This window comes from Portunus trituberculatus, chromosome 17 (genome assembly GCF_017591435.1).
Source record: "Portunus trituberculatus isolate SZX2019 chromosome 17, ASM1759143v1, whole genome shotgun sequence".
In the NCBI taxonomy this organism is placed as follows: domain Eukaryota; kingdom Metazoa; phylum Arthropoda; class Malacostraca; order Decapoda; family Portunidae; genus Portunus; species Portunus trituberculatus.
In genome coordinates, this window is record NC_059271.1 from 13,674,087 (window position 1) to 13,690,191 (window position 16,105).

At 39.7% G+C, this 16,105-nt stretch overlaps 1 protein-coding gene across 10 annotated transcripts in view; it reads left to right on the forward strand.

Moving 5' to 3' along the window:
- The window catches only part of LOC123504736 (SH2 domain-containing protein 3C-like), a 315,439-nt gene that overhangs the window by 144,821 nt on the left and 154,513 nt on the right, over positions 1–16,105 (forward strand). For 9 of the 10 annotated variants that reach the window (XM_045255494.1, XM_045255495.1, XM_045255499.1 and 6 more), the window contains one exon: positions 13,390–13,513. In XM_045255494.1, the coding sequence (XP_045111429.1) occupies positions 13,390–13,513 (124 nt within the window). Of the gene's footprint in view, positions 1–2,570; positions 2,746–13,389; positions 13,514–16,105 lie in introns of those variants that run through there. The other variant, XM_045255501.1, reaches the window with a different exon arrangement.

Here is a 16,105-nt window from a genome sequence, read left to right on the forward strand (position 1 = left end):
ATACAAATGAATGATGATATAAGATATAAGTGCCCATTGGGAAAGAGTGACCATGTAATATTAGAAATAGATATAGAAGAGGGAAAGGAAGATAGAGACGATTCATACAAAGGAGACCGATTAAATTACAGAAAGGCTGATATTGAGAATCTCAAGAACTATTTTAAAAATGTAAACTGGGAGGAGATGGAAAACTCAGAGACAATGCAAGAGAATATAACTTATTTTTGGAAATATACAAAACAGGAGTCAGGAATATGTCCCAAAATATAGACCTAAAGAAGAAGGAAAGAAAGATTGGTTTAATGCAAGGTGTGCTAGGGCAAAGGAGAAAAGAGATGGAGCATGGAAAAGGTGGAGGAGAAATAGAAATCCAACAAATAAGGAAAACTTCAAGGCAGCGAGAAATGAATGTTAAGGTGAGGAAGGAAAAGAACTTTGAAAAGGACATTGTCGAAAAATGTAAGGAGCAACCAAAATTGTTCTATAGATTCATAAATGGAAAAATTAGGCAAAAGAAACAATAGAAAGGTTAAAAGGAGAGAACGGGATGGTGGAAGACCCAAAAAGTATGGCAGAACTATTAAATAAAAAATTCCAGGAGGTCTTTACTAAGGAATCCAAATTTGAGAGGCCACAGGGTAATAGAGAGACAATCTATATGAAAGAGATTAAAGTAACCAAGCTTGAAATAAAAGAGTTAATGAAGGAACTGGATGAAGAGAAGGCAATGGGACCAGATGAAGTCTCAGGCAGAATACTGAAAGAATGTAGGGAAGAACTAGCAAGTCTTATATACAACATCATAAAATGCTCAATAGAAAATGGAACAGTACCAGTAGAATGGAAAAGAGCTGAGGTGGTTCCCATATATAAGAGTGGAAGGAAGAACCTTTAAATTACAGACCGGTATCACTAACTAGTGTAATATGCAAGATGTGTGAAAGAATAATAAAGAAACAATGGATCAAGTTCCTTGAAGACAACAAATTAATATCAAATAGCCAATTTGGTTTTAGAAAAGACGGTCTTGTGTAACTAATTTATTGAGTTTCTATTCTAGAATAGTTGATAGAGTACAAGAGAGAGAGGATGGGTTGACTGTATTTATTTGGATTTAAAAAAGGCGTTTGACAAAGTGCCACATGCAAGATTACTATGGAAGTTAGAGGAGAAGGGTGGCTTAAAAGGAAGCACATTGAGATGGATAGAAAATTATTTGAGGGGAGAGAAATAAGGACGGTAGTTAAAGATATGAAGTCCAAGTGGAGAGCAGTAGAAAGCGGAGTGCCACAGGGGTCAGTATTGGCACCAATACTTTTCCTCATTTATATTAACGACATGCCAGAAGGAGTGAACAGCTACATAAATCTGTTTGCAGATGATACGAAACTGTGCAGAGTTATAAAGCAAAAGAGGATTGTGAAATACTGCAAGAAGACCTAAATAAGATCTGGGAATGGAGTAAAAGTGGGAAATGGAATTCAATGTGAACAAAAGCCATGTCATGGAAATGGGAAAGAGTGAAAGACGACCTGTGGGAATCTATAAGATGGGAGATGGAGTAGAACTGGAGAAAGTAAAAAGGAAAAGGACTTAGGAGTGACGATGGAAGAAAACAATCAACCAGTAAGCCATATTGATAGAATTTTTAGAGAAACATATAATTTGCTAAGGAATATTGGAGTAGCATTTCACTACATGGACAAAGAAATGATGAAGAAATTGATAAGTACTATAATAAGACCCAGATTGGAATATGCAGGAGTAGTGTGGACCCCTCATAAAAGAAACACATAAGGAAATTGGAGAGACTACAAAAAATGGCTACAAGAATGGTTCCAGAATTTGAAGGGATGACATATGAGGAGAGACTAAAGGCTATGGATCTACTAACCCTGGAACAAAGAAGGAGAGAGGAGACCTGATACAAGTTTATAAATTGATCAACGGAACGGACCAAGTGGATAATGAGAAACTGATCCTGAGAGAAGAATATGACATTCGAAGCACAAGATCGCATAGTAAAAAGCTGAGAAAAGTAAGATGTCTGAGAGATGTTAAAAAATATAGTTTTCCGCAAAGATGTATTGAGACGTGGAACAGTTTAAATGAAGAAGTAATGTCTGGAACGAGTGTGCATACTTTTAAAGTAAGATTGGATAAGTGTAGATATGGAGACGGGGCCACACGAGCATAAAGCCCAGGCCCTGTAAAACTACAACTAGGTAAATACAACTAGGTAAATACACGTATCTTATTTATCTTAAGGACAATGAGTTACCAGCTTGTTTTATAACCCGTAGAGTATTCTCTCTCTCTCTCTCTCTCTCTCTCTCTCTCTCTCTCTCTCTCTCTCTACTACATGCCTTCCTCCTCCTCTTCGACCGCTATCCGCAATCATCCAACTCTTCTATTCCTCTTTGTCCCCGCATCCCTCTCCCTCTGCCGCCCACTCTCTCTCCTAACCCTCTTTACCCTACTGTGTGGTTACGAGAGAGAGAGAGAGAGAGAGAGAGAGAGAGTGGGTGGGTGGGTGAGACAGTCAGACTGACTCCTCAGTCAGTTGCAACGTAGCTTGTGGTGAGAGTAGTAGAGGCGGTCACTGCTCCCTTACTTCATGGATGGCGGCGGTGGTATCGTCGTTTTTCACTGTCGGTCAGTTAGTTTATTGCTGGTGCCACAACGTGATGCAAGACAGAGCAAGGAAAGGCTGTGTTGCTCCCCCGTTGCCGCCTCCACGAGGTATTCCCACCATCCACCGCAGATGTCTATTCCTTGCCGATGTTACACGATGTATACTTCCTTACCTATGCACGTTTCATGTTTTATCGCTGTCTTCTCTCCTCGTCGTCCTCTGGTTGCTTCTAGCCGTGAACCGAGAGCGAGGATTTGTTTGTATGCGAACATGAGTGAATGAAGAAAGAGGGACGGCTGGAGGGACGGAAGAAGGAAATAAAACCCATGTTGAGGTTATTTTTGTGTATCAGTGGGAGCTGTGAATGGTCTAGACTAGAGGCGTGCAGTGTGGCCACGGAAGGTTAGTCAATGGGCCGTTTGTTGTGTGTGTGTGTGTGTGTGTGGCCGCTGGAGCTGCCGTGCTAAACCAACACTCGAATCGCTGAGAAACAACCGATGAGCCTTACTTAACTCCTGATGGGGCTCTGTTGTTCTGTTCTGTTCTGCTCTTGTTCACTGTAGTCTTCTTTTGATACCACTCCGAACATCTACATTTCTCCCTTCGGTGCGGCTTTATATCAACGTCTTTCCCTCTCTAAATATACACATGACACTTTATGAGAGGGAGTGTGTATGTGGTAACCTAGGTACTGTGTGTGGAAGGACTGATAAGCAAAGACCCAATTAAGCAAAGACTCAAGTGAAGAGAATAGGAATTAAAAGCGAAATATCCTCTTTACTGTGGTGATTGAGCGTGCGTGATTCAACTAGAATTGCCGAGTCACTTTAGTGTGTCAGCCAGTGTTGAGTACAACCGTGCATTACTTCATCTCGTTAAGAAGAAGTTGGAGCAGACAGTTGCAATACACCTCACGAAGGACATGAAGTAATGCGTGCCGTTATTCATGACTTATAATCCTGAGAATCAAAGGAGGAGGAAGTGGGGATGGAAGGGAGAGGAAAGAAATGGGAGGGGAGACGGGAAACGGAAGGGAAATCTAAAACATATATGAGAAGGACTGGAAGAGAAGGATGGGAGACATGGGAAGCAGTGCATAACTATTGGTAGCATGCAGAGCTGTACTGTGTCCAGCTTGATGGGTCACAATGATACTGGGAAGACAGATACACCACCTTGGCTGGCCCTCACAGAATCTTGTCGCGCGGGGAGAGAATGCGGGAATGTCGTGCCTGGCCGCTGCTATCTGACCCTGGAGATAAACAGACAAACAACGATGGGTGACTTGATGCGTTTCCTCCTACTATTCCTGCATCTATAGAACCCTGCTCTCTTTCTCTCTCGCATTCTTCATCCTCTCCTCTTCCCTTTATATGGCTAAGGGCACTCTCAGACAGCAGATAACGTCCCCAGATTGCTAAAGAGATGTAAAAAAAGATAAGGGTGAAAAATCAAGGCAGAGGGGTACTAAAGACCTTTGACACTGGCAGGCGAAGATGGACGAGTGAGATAAAGACCGTCAGGAGACTGATCCCCCTAATGCCATCAAGGGAAGGCGCTTCGATGAGACTTCTTTTCAAGTCACAGATACAGCGATGAAGGGTGGGATGGTAGTAGTGGTGATAGTGGTGGTGGCTTGTGAGGAAAGATAGACGTTTACGGAGAGTGACATATGTATAGTTAGGCAATATGGCGAGGGCGAGTGTGAGAGAGTGGAAGAGAAGGAGGAGGAGGAAGAGGAAGGCACGACACGTATTACGAGTATACATTCCTCCTTTATGAGTGGACACCAGCTTTGATATTCTCCATTACCAAGTATGCATTCCTCCTCCTCCTCCTGCTGCTGCTGCTGCTGCTGCTGCTGCTGCTGCTGCTGCTGCTGCTGCTGCTGCTGCTGCTGCTGCTGCTGCTACTACTACTACTACTACTACTACTACTACTACTACTACTACTACTACTACTACTACTACCAACAGTATTTTCTCATCTCATCAACCATCTCCTGGAGAGTCACTTAAACATTTATTTGTGTATTCACGTAACCAGTGATTATTTATTTTCTTAACTTTTCAGTCGCTACTCTTACTGCAAAATATTAGAGAGGAAAAGTGGGATGAATCGCCAATGATTTCTTGTGGACATTAAACTTAAGGATATTTTAGAAATGATTTCATGTGAAAGGAAGAGAAACTGCATGATCCTGTGTGTGTGTGTGTGTGTGTGTGTTTGTTTGTTTGCGTGTGCGTGTGCGCGCGCTCAAGCGAGCGACGCCATCCTCCCATTGTTGCCTCTATTTTATGCACATGACGCACTGTCAACACTCAACGAGCCGTGATTGTGTGAGATTTGTATCTACTCTCAGCTGCAGTGACGAGCAGGGAATAGTATGGGCGAAGAGGCGGTAGGGATCATAGGAGGGCAAAATGAAGGGGCAAGGTGATCCAGACGTTTGCTGAGGATTGGTGAGAAAGAAGGCTAAGAGTACGAGTTGATACCAACGAAAGCAGTGAGGGAGGTGAAATTATGTCAGCTTCATCATGCCATGTCATGTTTACTTTGTGATGCGATTGTGGGAGGGAGGCGATATCATATTAAGTGTAGTAACGTGTCTAAGGAATTTTTTGGGCTTTTGTTTTTTTATAATTTTCGTTGGTTTGTTTCATAATTGTATTTATTATTGTTATTATTATTATTATTATTATTATTATTATTATTATTATTATTAATGTTATAATAATAATAAATAGTAGTTGTATTAATAGTAGTAGTAGTAGTAGTGGTAGTAGTGGTGATAGTATTACTAATAGTAGTAGTAGTAGTAGTAGTAGTAGTAGTAGAAGAAATAGTAGGAACAGTAGTAGTAGGAATAGTAGGAACAGTAGTAGTAGTAGGAATTGTAGGAACAGTAGTAGTAGTAGTAGTAATACAAGTAGTAATAGCAGTATTAATAGTAGTAATAGTCGTAGTCTTATCGATGGCTTAATTAATTTAATAGGGAGGATTCAAAATAATTAAACTAATTTTGAGGTATTTTTTACTCATTAGGGACTGGCAGATTCAGTGGGCCTGATGATTTATTTATCTATTTATTTTAGCTTTTTTTTTTATGTAAGAGAGGGAAGCTGGCCTAGGGCAACAAAACATACATGTATACTATATACATATATATATATATATATATATATATATATATATATATATATATATATATATATATATATATATATATATATATATATATATATATATATATATATATATATATATATATATATATATATATATATATATATATATATATATATATATATATATATATATATATATATATATATATATATATATATATATATATATATATATATATATATATATATATATATATATATATATATATATATATATATATATATATATATATATATATATATATATATATATATATATATATATATATATATATATATATATATATATATATATATATATATATATATATATATATATATATATATATATATATATATATATATATATATATATATAAGAACCACCTAATTGCAGGGCAAAGAGAGTTAGCCAAAAGAAAGGGATAAATATCTAGAAACCTTCTTAAATGAAGTCAAGTCATAGGAGGTTGTAAAAACAAAAGTAGGCAGGGAGTTCCAGAGTTTACCAGAGAAAGGACTGAATGATTAAGAGTACTTGTGTTGAACAGAATAGGGATGAGAGGAAGAGGAAAGCTTTGTGCAGCGAGGCGGCAGGAGGAGGGGATGTATGCAGTTAGCAAGATCAGAAGAGCAGTTCACATGAAAATAGCGGTAGAAGATAGGCCTTTGCTAACAACTCCACTTTGGATGATTTTCAGCTCGTCCCTCCCTCTCCTCCTACCTCTGACTATTTCATGCCTTCAATTAAAATTTTTTGTAGCAATGTTTTCCATGCCCCTGCTAGCCTAACCCCTCGGAAGGCTTATGGATCTGATGGGGTTCCTCCTATTCTCAAAAACTGTGCTTCTGTGCCTTGGTCAATCTCTTTTAACTATGCCTATTGACTTATACCTTTCCTTCTTGCTGGAAGTTTGCCCACATTCAGCCTGTTCCTAGAAAGGGTGACCGTTCTAATCCTTCAAACTACCGCCCTATAGCTTTAATCTTTTCCTTGTCTAAAGTTTTTTTTAATCTACCTTCAATAGGATGATTCTTAAACATCTGTCACTTCGCAGTCTTCTATCCGATCGCCAATATGGCTTCCGTCAAGGTCGCTCTACTGGTGATCTTTTGGCTTTCCTTACTGAATCTTGATCATCCTCTTTTATAGATTTCGGTGAAACTTTTGCTGTCACGTTAGATATATTTTAAAAGCGTTTGATAATATCTGGCACAAATGATTGATTTCAAAACTGCCCTTCTACAGTATCTATCCTTCTCTATGCAACTTTACCTCAAGTTTCCTTTCCAACCGTTCTATTGCAGCCGTAGTAAACAGACACTGTTCTTCTAAAATCTCTTAACAATGGTGATCCTTAGGGTTCTGTACTGTCATCCCATCTCTTTCTATTATTCATTAATGATATACTTAAGCAAACTTTATGCCCTATCCACTCCTATGCTGATGATATCATCCTATATCTTTCCATGCCCTTTCAGAGACGACTAACCCTTCAGAAAGTCAACAGATCATGCAGGAACGCCTGATCTTTCTTATATTTCTGATTGGGGCAGAGAAAACTTGGTAGTGTTCAATACCTTAAAAACTTAATTCGTCCATCTATCAACTGGACACAATCTTCCAGACAACTATCCCCTCTTCTTCAGTGACAATGAACTGTCTTCCTCTTCTACACTGAATATCCTCGGTCAGTCCTTTACTCATAAGTTATGAGTAAATTGCAGAGCGAGGATTATGAGTCATACTCTAAACTAGAAACTTCACATTTCATCTCTTGCTAAAGCAGCTTCTATGAAATTAGGCATTGTGATGCGTCTCCGCCAGTTTTATCTCCCCTCCAACTGCTAAGTCTGTACAATAGCCTTATCCGTTTTTGTATGGAGTACTCTTCGTGAGTTTGGGTGGTTTCACTCACACAGTTTTATTAGATAGGGTGGAATCTAAAGCTCTTTATCTCATCAACTCTCCTTTAACTGACTTGACTGTCTTCAGCCTCTTTCTCACCGCTGAAATGACGCATCTCTTACTATCTTTTATCGCTATTTTCTTGCTAACTTCTTTATTGATCTTGCTATCTGCATGCCTCTTATCCTCCTGTGGCCTCGCTGCACAAAGCTTTCTTCTTCTCATCCTTATTCTGTTCAACTCCCTAATGCAAGAGTTAACCAGTCATGTCGGAATCATTCATACCTTTCTCTGGTATACTCTGGAACTCCCTGCGTGCTTCTGTATTTCCAGCTTCCTACTACTTGACTTCTTTTAAGAGGAGTTTCAAGATATTTGTCACAGACATTTGGCGTATCCTATTTTAATCTTTAAGAGAACTGGCATACAAAGTGGATCTTTTTTTTTTTTTTTTAATTCTTTTATTGCCCTTGGCCAACTTCCTATATCAATAAAAAGCTGCCACAAATGTATCAGAATAAAAGGTGTGTAGAAGAAAGTATATGGCCCACCACGGTTTGAGATGTAGATTGCTTGAGATGAGGAAAGACGGAAACACTCATGAACTGATGATGCGTCTATTGTAGATATATACACACACAATGATACGAGCACCCACGCCTTGCCTTGCCTGAGGAAATTATGTATACCCTACACGGAAGCTGGACAGAGAATGAGAGTGAGAGAGGATCAATGTGGGTAAGGTGTCCCGGGAAGGCGCTTGGGTCACGACCTCGTGATTGGCTTACCTCGACCCAGCGGCGTGACGTCAAATGGATGGTTTAAACTCATTGGATCCGGCATGGCTTGAGGAATGGTGGGGTGACAATGGAATGTGGGTGTGTATGGAACATTCGTAAAACGTGGGGAACTCAGGCTTAATATACAGAAATGAAATACATGATGAAGATATATGCGATACACAAAGACACTCAGGCTTAATATATAGAAATGAAATACATGATGAAGATATACACGATACACAGAGACACACAATATATATATGATACAATTACTTCCCCCTTGGAAGCATCCGTCCTCGGATATCAATAAAAATATATTGAAAATAGAACTTAAATGAAGAAGGGGGACAATGATATAAGAGGATCAGTTATACAATACAACATAGTACAAGATAAAATATAGATAAAATACATGAAAACATATACATGAATATATACATACGAGAGAAGATGAATGGGAATAGAGAACTGACTACTACACTGGGCGAGACCGAAGGTTATAGGGAATTGAAGGTGGAGGAGGTGAGACAGGCTGACTGTCGATGCTGACAGATCCCTGCTGTGGGAGAGTCAGGGGCGTGGTGGTGCCCGTGTCGAACCCACGATCGACACGCTTGAGATGATCTCTATGAACGATGTTTTCTTTGCCTGTCTTTAGCTCGATGATCTTCACCTTATGACCGTGCATGAGCTCTGTGACTCGGTGAGGGCCGTGAAAGAGCGGATCGAGTTTTGAGTGACGGTCATGGACTCTATGGAATACAACATTTCCGATTGCTATCTTGCGAAGGGTAGAGCGGCGATGTTGCTTTCCCAGCATTGACTCCTGGGAGTCAGAGAGGTTGTCTCGCACCGACGTGTAGATACGCTGAAAAGCATTGACTCTGAATTTGACGTAATCGTCGAGGCAATAGAGCGGACGAGGTTCTGAGGAGAGAAGCTCGTGTGGGAGTCGCTTGTCTGTACCGAAAAGGACGAAATGCGGAGACTCATTGATGGAGGAGTGAATGGCAGAATTCAGCGAGCACGCAACGAGAGGAATATGTGCATCCCATGCAGAGTTTGAACTTGCAATGAAGCGAAGGATATCGAGGATACGACGGTTAGCTCTTTCTACTTTACCGTTAGCTTGAGGAGAATATGGGATGATGTTACATTTCTTGATGTGAAATGAATCGCAAACTGCTTTGAGTATGGTACGTTGAACTCGGTGCCGTTGTCCGATAAAATGACGCGAGGAGTAGCATAGCGGCATATGACTTCATTGATCAGTGCGCGTGCAATGGATTGTGCAGATTTGTGCTTGAGAGGAACCAAGATGCTGAACCGACTGAAACTATCCACGCAAACAAGCAAGTACTGATGACCGTTTTCTGTGAGAGGAAGCTTAACACGTTGATAGATAGGCTGTCCCAAGGTGCATGAAGGATGGAATATGGTAGATTGGGGGACTCAAAATGAGACAGTGCTGAGTGATGTCCTTTCGCATCGAAGGCCAAAAATACGGCTCGACTCCCACCTACGTCCCTGCTTACCGTATCCCTCACAGTCGTAGGACAATGGTGGACGATGCTGTCAGAGCCATACTTCAGGATGACGTCATTGAACCTGCGGCTTCGCCTTTCAACGCTCCGCTTTTCTTGGTTCTCAAGTCTGATGGTGAGTTTCGGGTCGTGGTGGATTTCCGTCGTCTGAACGTGATCACAATTCCCGATCGACATCCTATGCCTGTTCTCGCAGATCTACTTCAGTCAATAGGCGACTCTAACACTGTTTTCTCAACCCTCGACCTACAGTCTGGGTTCTTCCAGGTCGATCTGGAAGAAAGTTCTCGCCCATATACAGCATTCACCACATCATCAGGCCAATATGCATTCAAACGCATGGCCATGGGATTGAGAAACGCCCCTTTGACTTTCGTTCGTCTCATGAACTCTGTACTGTCTGGTCTCTTGGGTACTTCAGTGTTTTGCTATCTAGACGATCTTGTGATCGCTTCAAAAAATCTGTCTGAGTATCTCAATACCTTATCTGAAGTTCTTCAAAAAATCTGTCTGAGTATCTCAATACCTTATCTGAAGTTCTTGCACGTTTTGCTAAGGTCGGATTGAAAATTAAACTCAGCTAATGTCAGCTCCTCAAGCGTGAAATTCGGTTTCTCGGTCACAAAGTTGATAGTCATGGTATCCACACCCTTGATGACAAAATTCGTGCCATCTCAGAGTTTCCTGTGCCTTCTGACGCTGATGCCATTTGTAGTTTCCTTGGTCTCGCAGGATTTTATCGTCAGTTCATAAAAGATTTCTCACAGATCACTCAGGCTTAATATATAGAAATGAAATACATGATGAAGATATACACGATACACAGAGACACACAATATATATATATATATATATATATATATATATATATATATATATATATATATATATATATATATATATGATACATTCCCCTCTTGCATTAATAATAAAAAAAAAACTTGGCGGTGAGAAAGAGGCTGAAGACGGTCAGTCTGAGGAGGAGAACTGATAAGACAGAATGCTTTTGATTCCACCCAATCTAATAAAACTGTGTGAGTGGAAACCCGAAACATGAGAAGATGAGGGCAAATGAGGCCCTTGTGCAGAGCAGTTTTCTTTGCCCCAATCAGAAATCTTAGAAAGATCAGAAGAGTCAGAAAAGGAAACTTGAGATAAAGTTCCAGAGACAAGGATAGAAACCGTAGGAGGGCAGTTTTGAAATCACAGCTTTGTGCCAGCCTCTATCAAAAAGCTTTTTTCATATGTCTAACACAACAAGAAAAGTTTCACTGAAATCTCTAAAACAGGATGACCAAGACTCAGGAAAGCGGGCTTGACGGAAGCCATACTAGCGATCAGATATTAGATTGTGAGGTGACAGATGTTTAAGAATCTTCCTATTCAGGATAAATTGAAAATCTTTAGTTAAGCAAGAAATTAAAGCTGTAGGGCGATTATTTGAGGAATTAAAAGGGTCACCCTTTTCAGGAACAGGTTGAATATAAGCAAACTTCCAGCAAGAAGGAAAAGTAAAAGTCGATAGACAGAGTTGAAAGAGTTTGGCTAGGCAAGGTGCAAGCATGAAGGCAGAGTTTTTTTAGCCTTCCGAGGGTTTAGGCCAGCCAGGGCATGGAAAACATCACTACAAAGAATTTTAGTTGATGGCATGAAATAGTCAGAGGGAGGTGGAGAGGGAGGGAGAAATCCAGAATCCTCCAAAGTAGAGTTATTAGAAGAAGTTTGAGAGAAGAGTTTAGCTTTAAAGACAGATGTGATGGCAGTGGTGCCATCAGAATAGATAGAATAAAAGGGGGAAAGATTAAAAAGAAAAAATATTGGAGATGTCTTTGGCCAGGTGCCAAAAGTCTTGAGGGGAGTTGTATTTTTGAAAGATTGGCATTTTCTATGAACGAAAGAGTATTTGACAAGTTGAAGAACAGACTTGGTTTGATTCCTGGTAGTAGGTACATGAAATTCAGATGATGGAAGGCTCAAGTACCTTCTGTGGGCACCCTCTCTATGGTGTATGGCAGGAGAACAGGGTGTGTTAAACCAAAGTTTAGAAGGTTTAAATTGAAAAAAGGGTGAAGAAATTACGCCTCTATGCCAGACACTATTATCTCTTATATGCTCAGCACACAGAGATGGGTCTCTGATACGGAAAACAATAATCATTCCAAGGAAAATCTGCATAGTACCTCCTCATGTACTCCCAACTGGCAGAGACAAAATGCCAGAGGCACCTCCGCTTTTGGGATTCCTGAGGGGGGATTGAAAAAAAAACTGGACAAGATATAGATATAAGAATGTGATTGGAGGAGCCCAACGAAGAAGATAATGTAACAGTATTAACAGAAGAAGTAAGGAAAGGTCAAGAATATTGGTTGGATCTCTAAGACAGTCAAGAATACTAGTAGGATGTTGTACCCCTTTCTCTTCGTCATGGAAGATAGTAAAGTTGAAAGCTATTTCACCAGGATGGTCAGTGAAGGGAGAGGAAACCCAAAGCTTGTGTTGAACATTGAAATCTCCAAGAATGGAGATATCAGTGAAAGGATAGAGAAATAGAATGTGCTTCACTTTAGAAGATAAATAGTCAAAGATTTTTCTATAGTCAGAGGAGTTAGGGGAGAGATAGACAGCACAGATAAATTTAGTTAGGGAGTGACTTTTGAGTTGAAGCCTGATGGTGGAAAACTCAGAAGATTCAAAAGTGTGGGCTGGAGAGCAAGTCAAGTCGTTGCGTACATAGACACAACATCCAACTCCGGAACGAAAATCATGATAGAGAAAGTAGGAAGGAAACGAAAGGGGGTCACTTTCAGTTGTCTCAGATACCTGTGTTTTGGTGAGGAATAGAAGTTGAGGTTTAGTTGAGGGAAGTGGCGTTCTATAAATTTTAAATTAAATCTAAGTCCGTGAATGATGCAGAAATTAATAAAGAAAAGTTGAGGGGGATGTTAAGACATTTATGATCGCTACCGAGAGAGCAGTCTGACCTGGGAACATTTATGGTCCCCTCCTCAGAAAGGTACTCCAAGACTGGCTTTGGGGTCACCAATTCTAGATAAATTGGTTGACTGTCCCCTGGAGTTTTGAGACACAGAGGTAAACGTTCAGTAAGTTCACAGCACTCCCTGAACTGATTCAGACCAGAACAGGTGCAGAATAGAACTAGTGCTATTAGATCTCGCTATAGGAGTAGATTATCATTTTGCTAGGTGTCTATTACCTTCTGCTCGTGTTGCCCTTAATCAGATTCCCTCCTTCATAAAAGTTATAATGGTAATAGGAAGAGGAGGAGGACGAAGACGAGTGTCTGATTTTAGTGTGTAATATATAAAGTTTTTTCTTTCTCCTCCTGCAGATCATAAACTTAAGAGCGTCGACCCAAATCCTCGCAGAAGTTACGTGGACGACCGCCATCGGAATCGCCCCCTGCCGGATCCTCACGAGGACTGTGCTGAGGTTGTCCTACGATCCGGAGAGAAGTGGGTGTCCGTTCAAATCATTATTATTATTTTTTTTTTTTATTACTTGTCTTGACTTTCACTCCTTCGCCTTTTATATCAGCCTCGAGTGAAGCATATTTTGTCACTTTACTTTTTTTTTTTATTATATTGTTCCTAATGATTGAGTAATCAATTGCGAGATTAATTTGTCATTTTACTCTAGGTTCTATTTCCATTTCGTCACATTCTTTACTTCACCAATGTTTTACTTTGCGATTTGATTTGTTTTGTGAATATTTGAATGATTTTGATATGGATCATATAGTTGTTAAGAACTTTCTTCATTTATTTATTCTGTGTTCTTTTGTAAAAAAAAAAGTAAAGATATCATCCATATTCATCCGTTTTCCCTATATAATTTTCACATGCTCTATCATTCTCATTCTTTAGCATCATAATATCATTTTCTCATGCATCCCGACACCTTGTATCTCCCTTTGTTTCTTCGTTTTCCTACTGCTGCGTTTATACCTTAACCATGCTACTCAACATGTACACCATTAACTTATTCTTAACCTCTCTTTCTCCTCCTCCTCCTAATCAAAGCTTTTACAATAAAATTTATTTTCTTATTAATTTCATTGATGCTATAATCTCAACTTAATAGAATCTTGATAAGTAGATGTATGTGTGTGTGTGTGTGTGTATATATATATATATATATATATATATATATATATATATATATATATATATATATATATATATATATATATCAGTGAAAAGTGGTCCAGTCGTTTGTTTACATATCCCTGGGACTGCGACGCTCCTAGGCAGAACTTTCAAGTAACAACGGGCCAAGATGAGCTGCTCTGTTGTTTATGAATGGACAAAGCTGTCTGAAGAGTTTCTCATAGAGAGTATTGAAGGCCAAAAATAGCAAATACAAAATGGCAAGGGTTTGTTGGGGGGTGAAGGGGCAGCCATGTTTGTTTACAATTGACAAACGCGACAAAGGCAGAGCATTGACAAAAGTTGAGTCTTAAGAAAGTTGACAGAAAAGTGCTAGTGTGACGTCGCCTTTAGTAAGCTGTAACTTGAAACAGATCATATTAATTCTTCTATCTTTTTTTTCCATTTCCGAGAAAATCTTAACTGGAAACTTCACATCTCATCTCTTGCTAAAGCAGCTCTTCCATGAAGTTAGGCGTTCTGAGGCATCTCCGCCAGTTTTCCTCGCCCCTCTGTACAAAAGCCTTATCTGCCCCTGTATGGAGTACTCTTCGCATGTTTCGGGGGGGATTCCACTCACACAGTTTTATTAGATAGGCCAGAATCAAAAGCTTTTCGTCTAATCAACTCCTCTTCTCTGACTGACTGCCTTCATCCTCTTTCTCGCCGCCGGAATGTTGCATCTCTTTCTATATTTTATCGTTATTTACATGCTAACTGTTCTGCTGTTCTTGCTAACTACATGCCTCCCCTCCTCCTGTGGCCTCGCTGCACAATGCTTTCTTCTTCCTCTCATCCCTGTTCTGTCCAATTCCCTAACGCAAGAGTACTCTCAATCATTCACTGGTAAACTCTGGAACTCCCTACCTGCTTCTGTATTTCCCTCTGGACTTGACTTCTTTTAAGAGGGAGATATCAAGACATTTGTCCCTGACTTTTGGCTAATTCCTTCAAATCTTTTCGGGAACCTGCAGTTTTTTTTTTTTTTTTTATTTTGTTGCCCTTGGCAGATCTTCTAAGATTTCTGATTAGGGCAGAGAAAATCTAGTAGTTTTCAACGCTTTCTCCAGCTATTAACTCTTTACAGCCTTTCAGACAACTATTCCCTTTTCTTCAATGACACTCATCTGTCTCCCTCTTCCATACTGAATATCCTTGGTATGTCCTGTAGTTCTGTACTCATAATCTTAACTAGAGATTTCACATCTCATCCCTTGCTAAAAACAATTTCTATGAAGAAAGGCGCTCTGAGATGTCTCCGCCAGTTTTTCCCGCACTTCCAATTGCTATCTCTGTACAAGGGCCTTATCCGTCCTTGTATGGAGTACTCTCCGCATGTTTGGTAAGGATTCCACTCATACAGCTCTATTAGATAGGATGGAATCAAAAGCTTTTCGTCTCATTAACTCCCCTCCTCAGACTGACTGTCTTCAGCCTCTTTCTCACCGCCGAAATGTTGTATCGTTTTTTTTTATCTTTTATCGCTATTTTCATACTAACTGCTCTACTGATCTTGCTAACTGCATGCTTCCTCTCCTCCTGTGGCCTTACTGCACAAGGCTTTCTTCCTCTCATCCCTATTCTGTTAAATCCTCTAATACAAGAGTTAACCAGTATTCTCAATCATTCATACTTTTCACTGGTAAACACTGGGACTCCCTACCTTTTCCTGTATTTCCATCTTCCTACGACTTGACTTCTTTTAAGAGATTTCAAGATATTTGTCCATGGCTTTTGGTTAATTCCTTCAAATCTTTTAGGGAACCTGCAGTTCTAGTGGGCCTTTTTTTTCTTCTAATAATTTGTTGCCTTTGGCAGATCTCCCTCGAGTGGGAAAAAAAAAAAAAAAAAAAAAAATATATATATATATATATATATATATATATATATATATATATA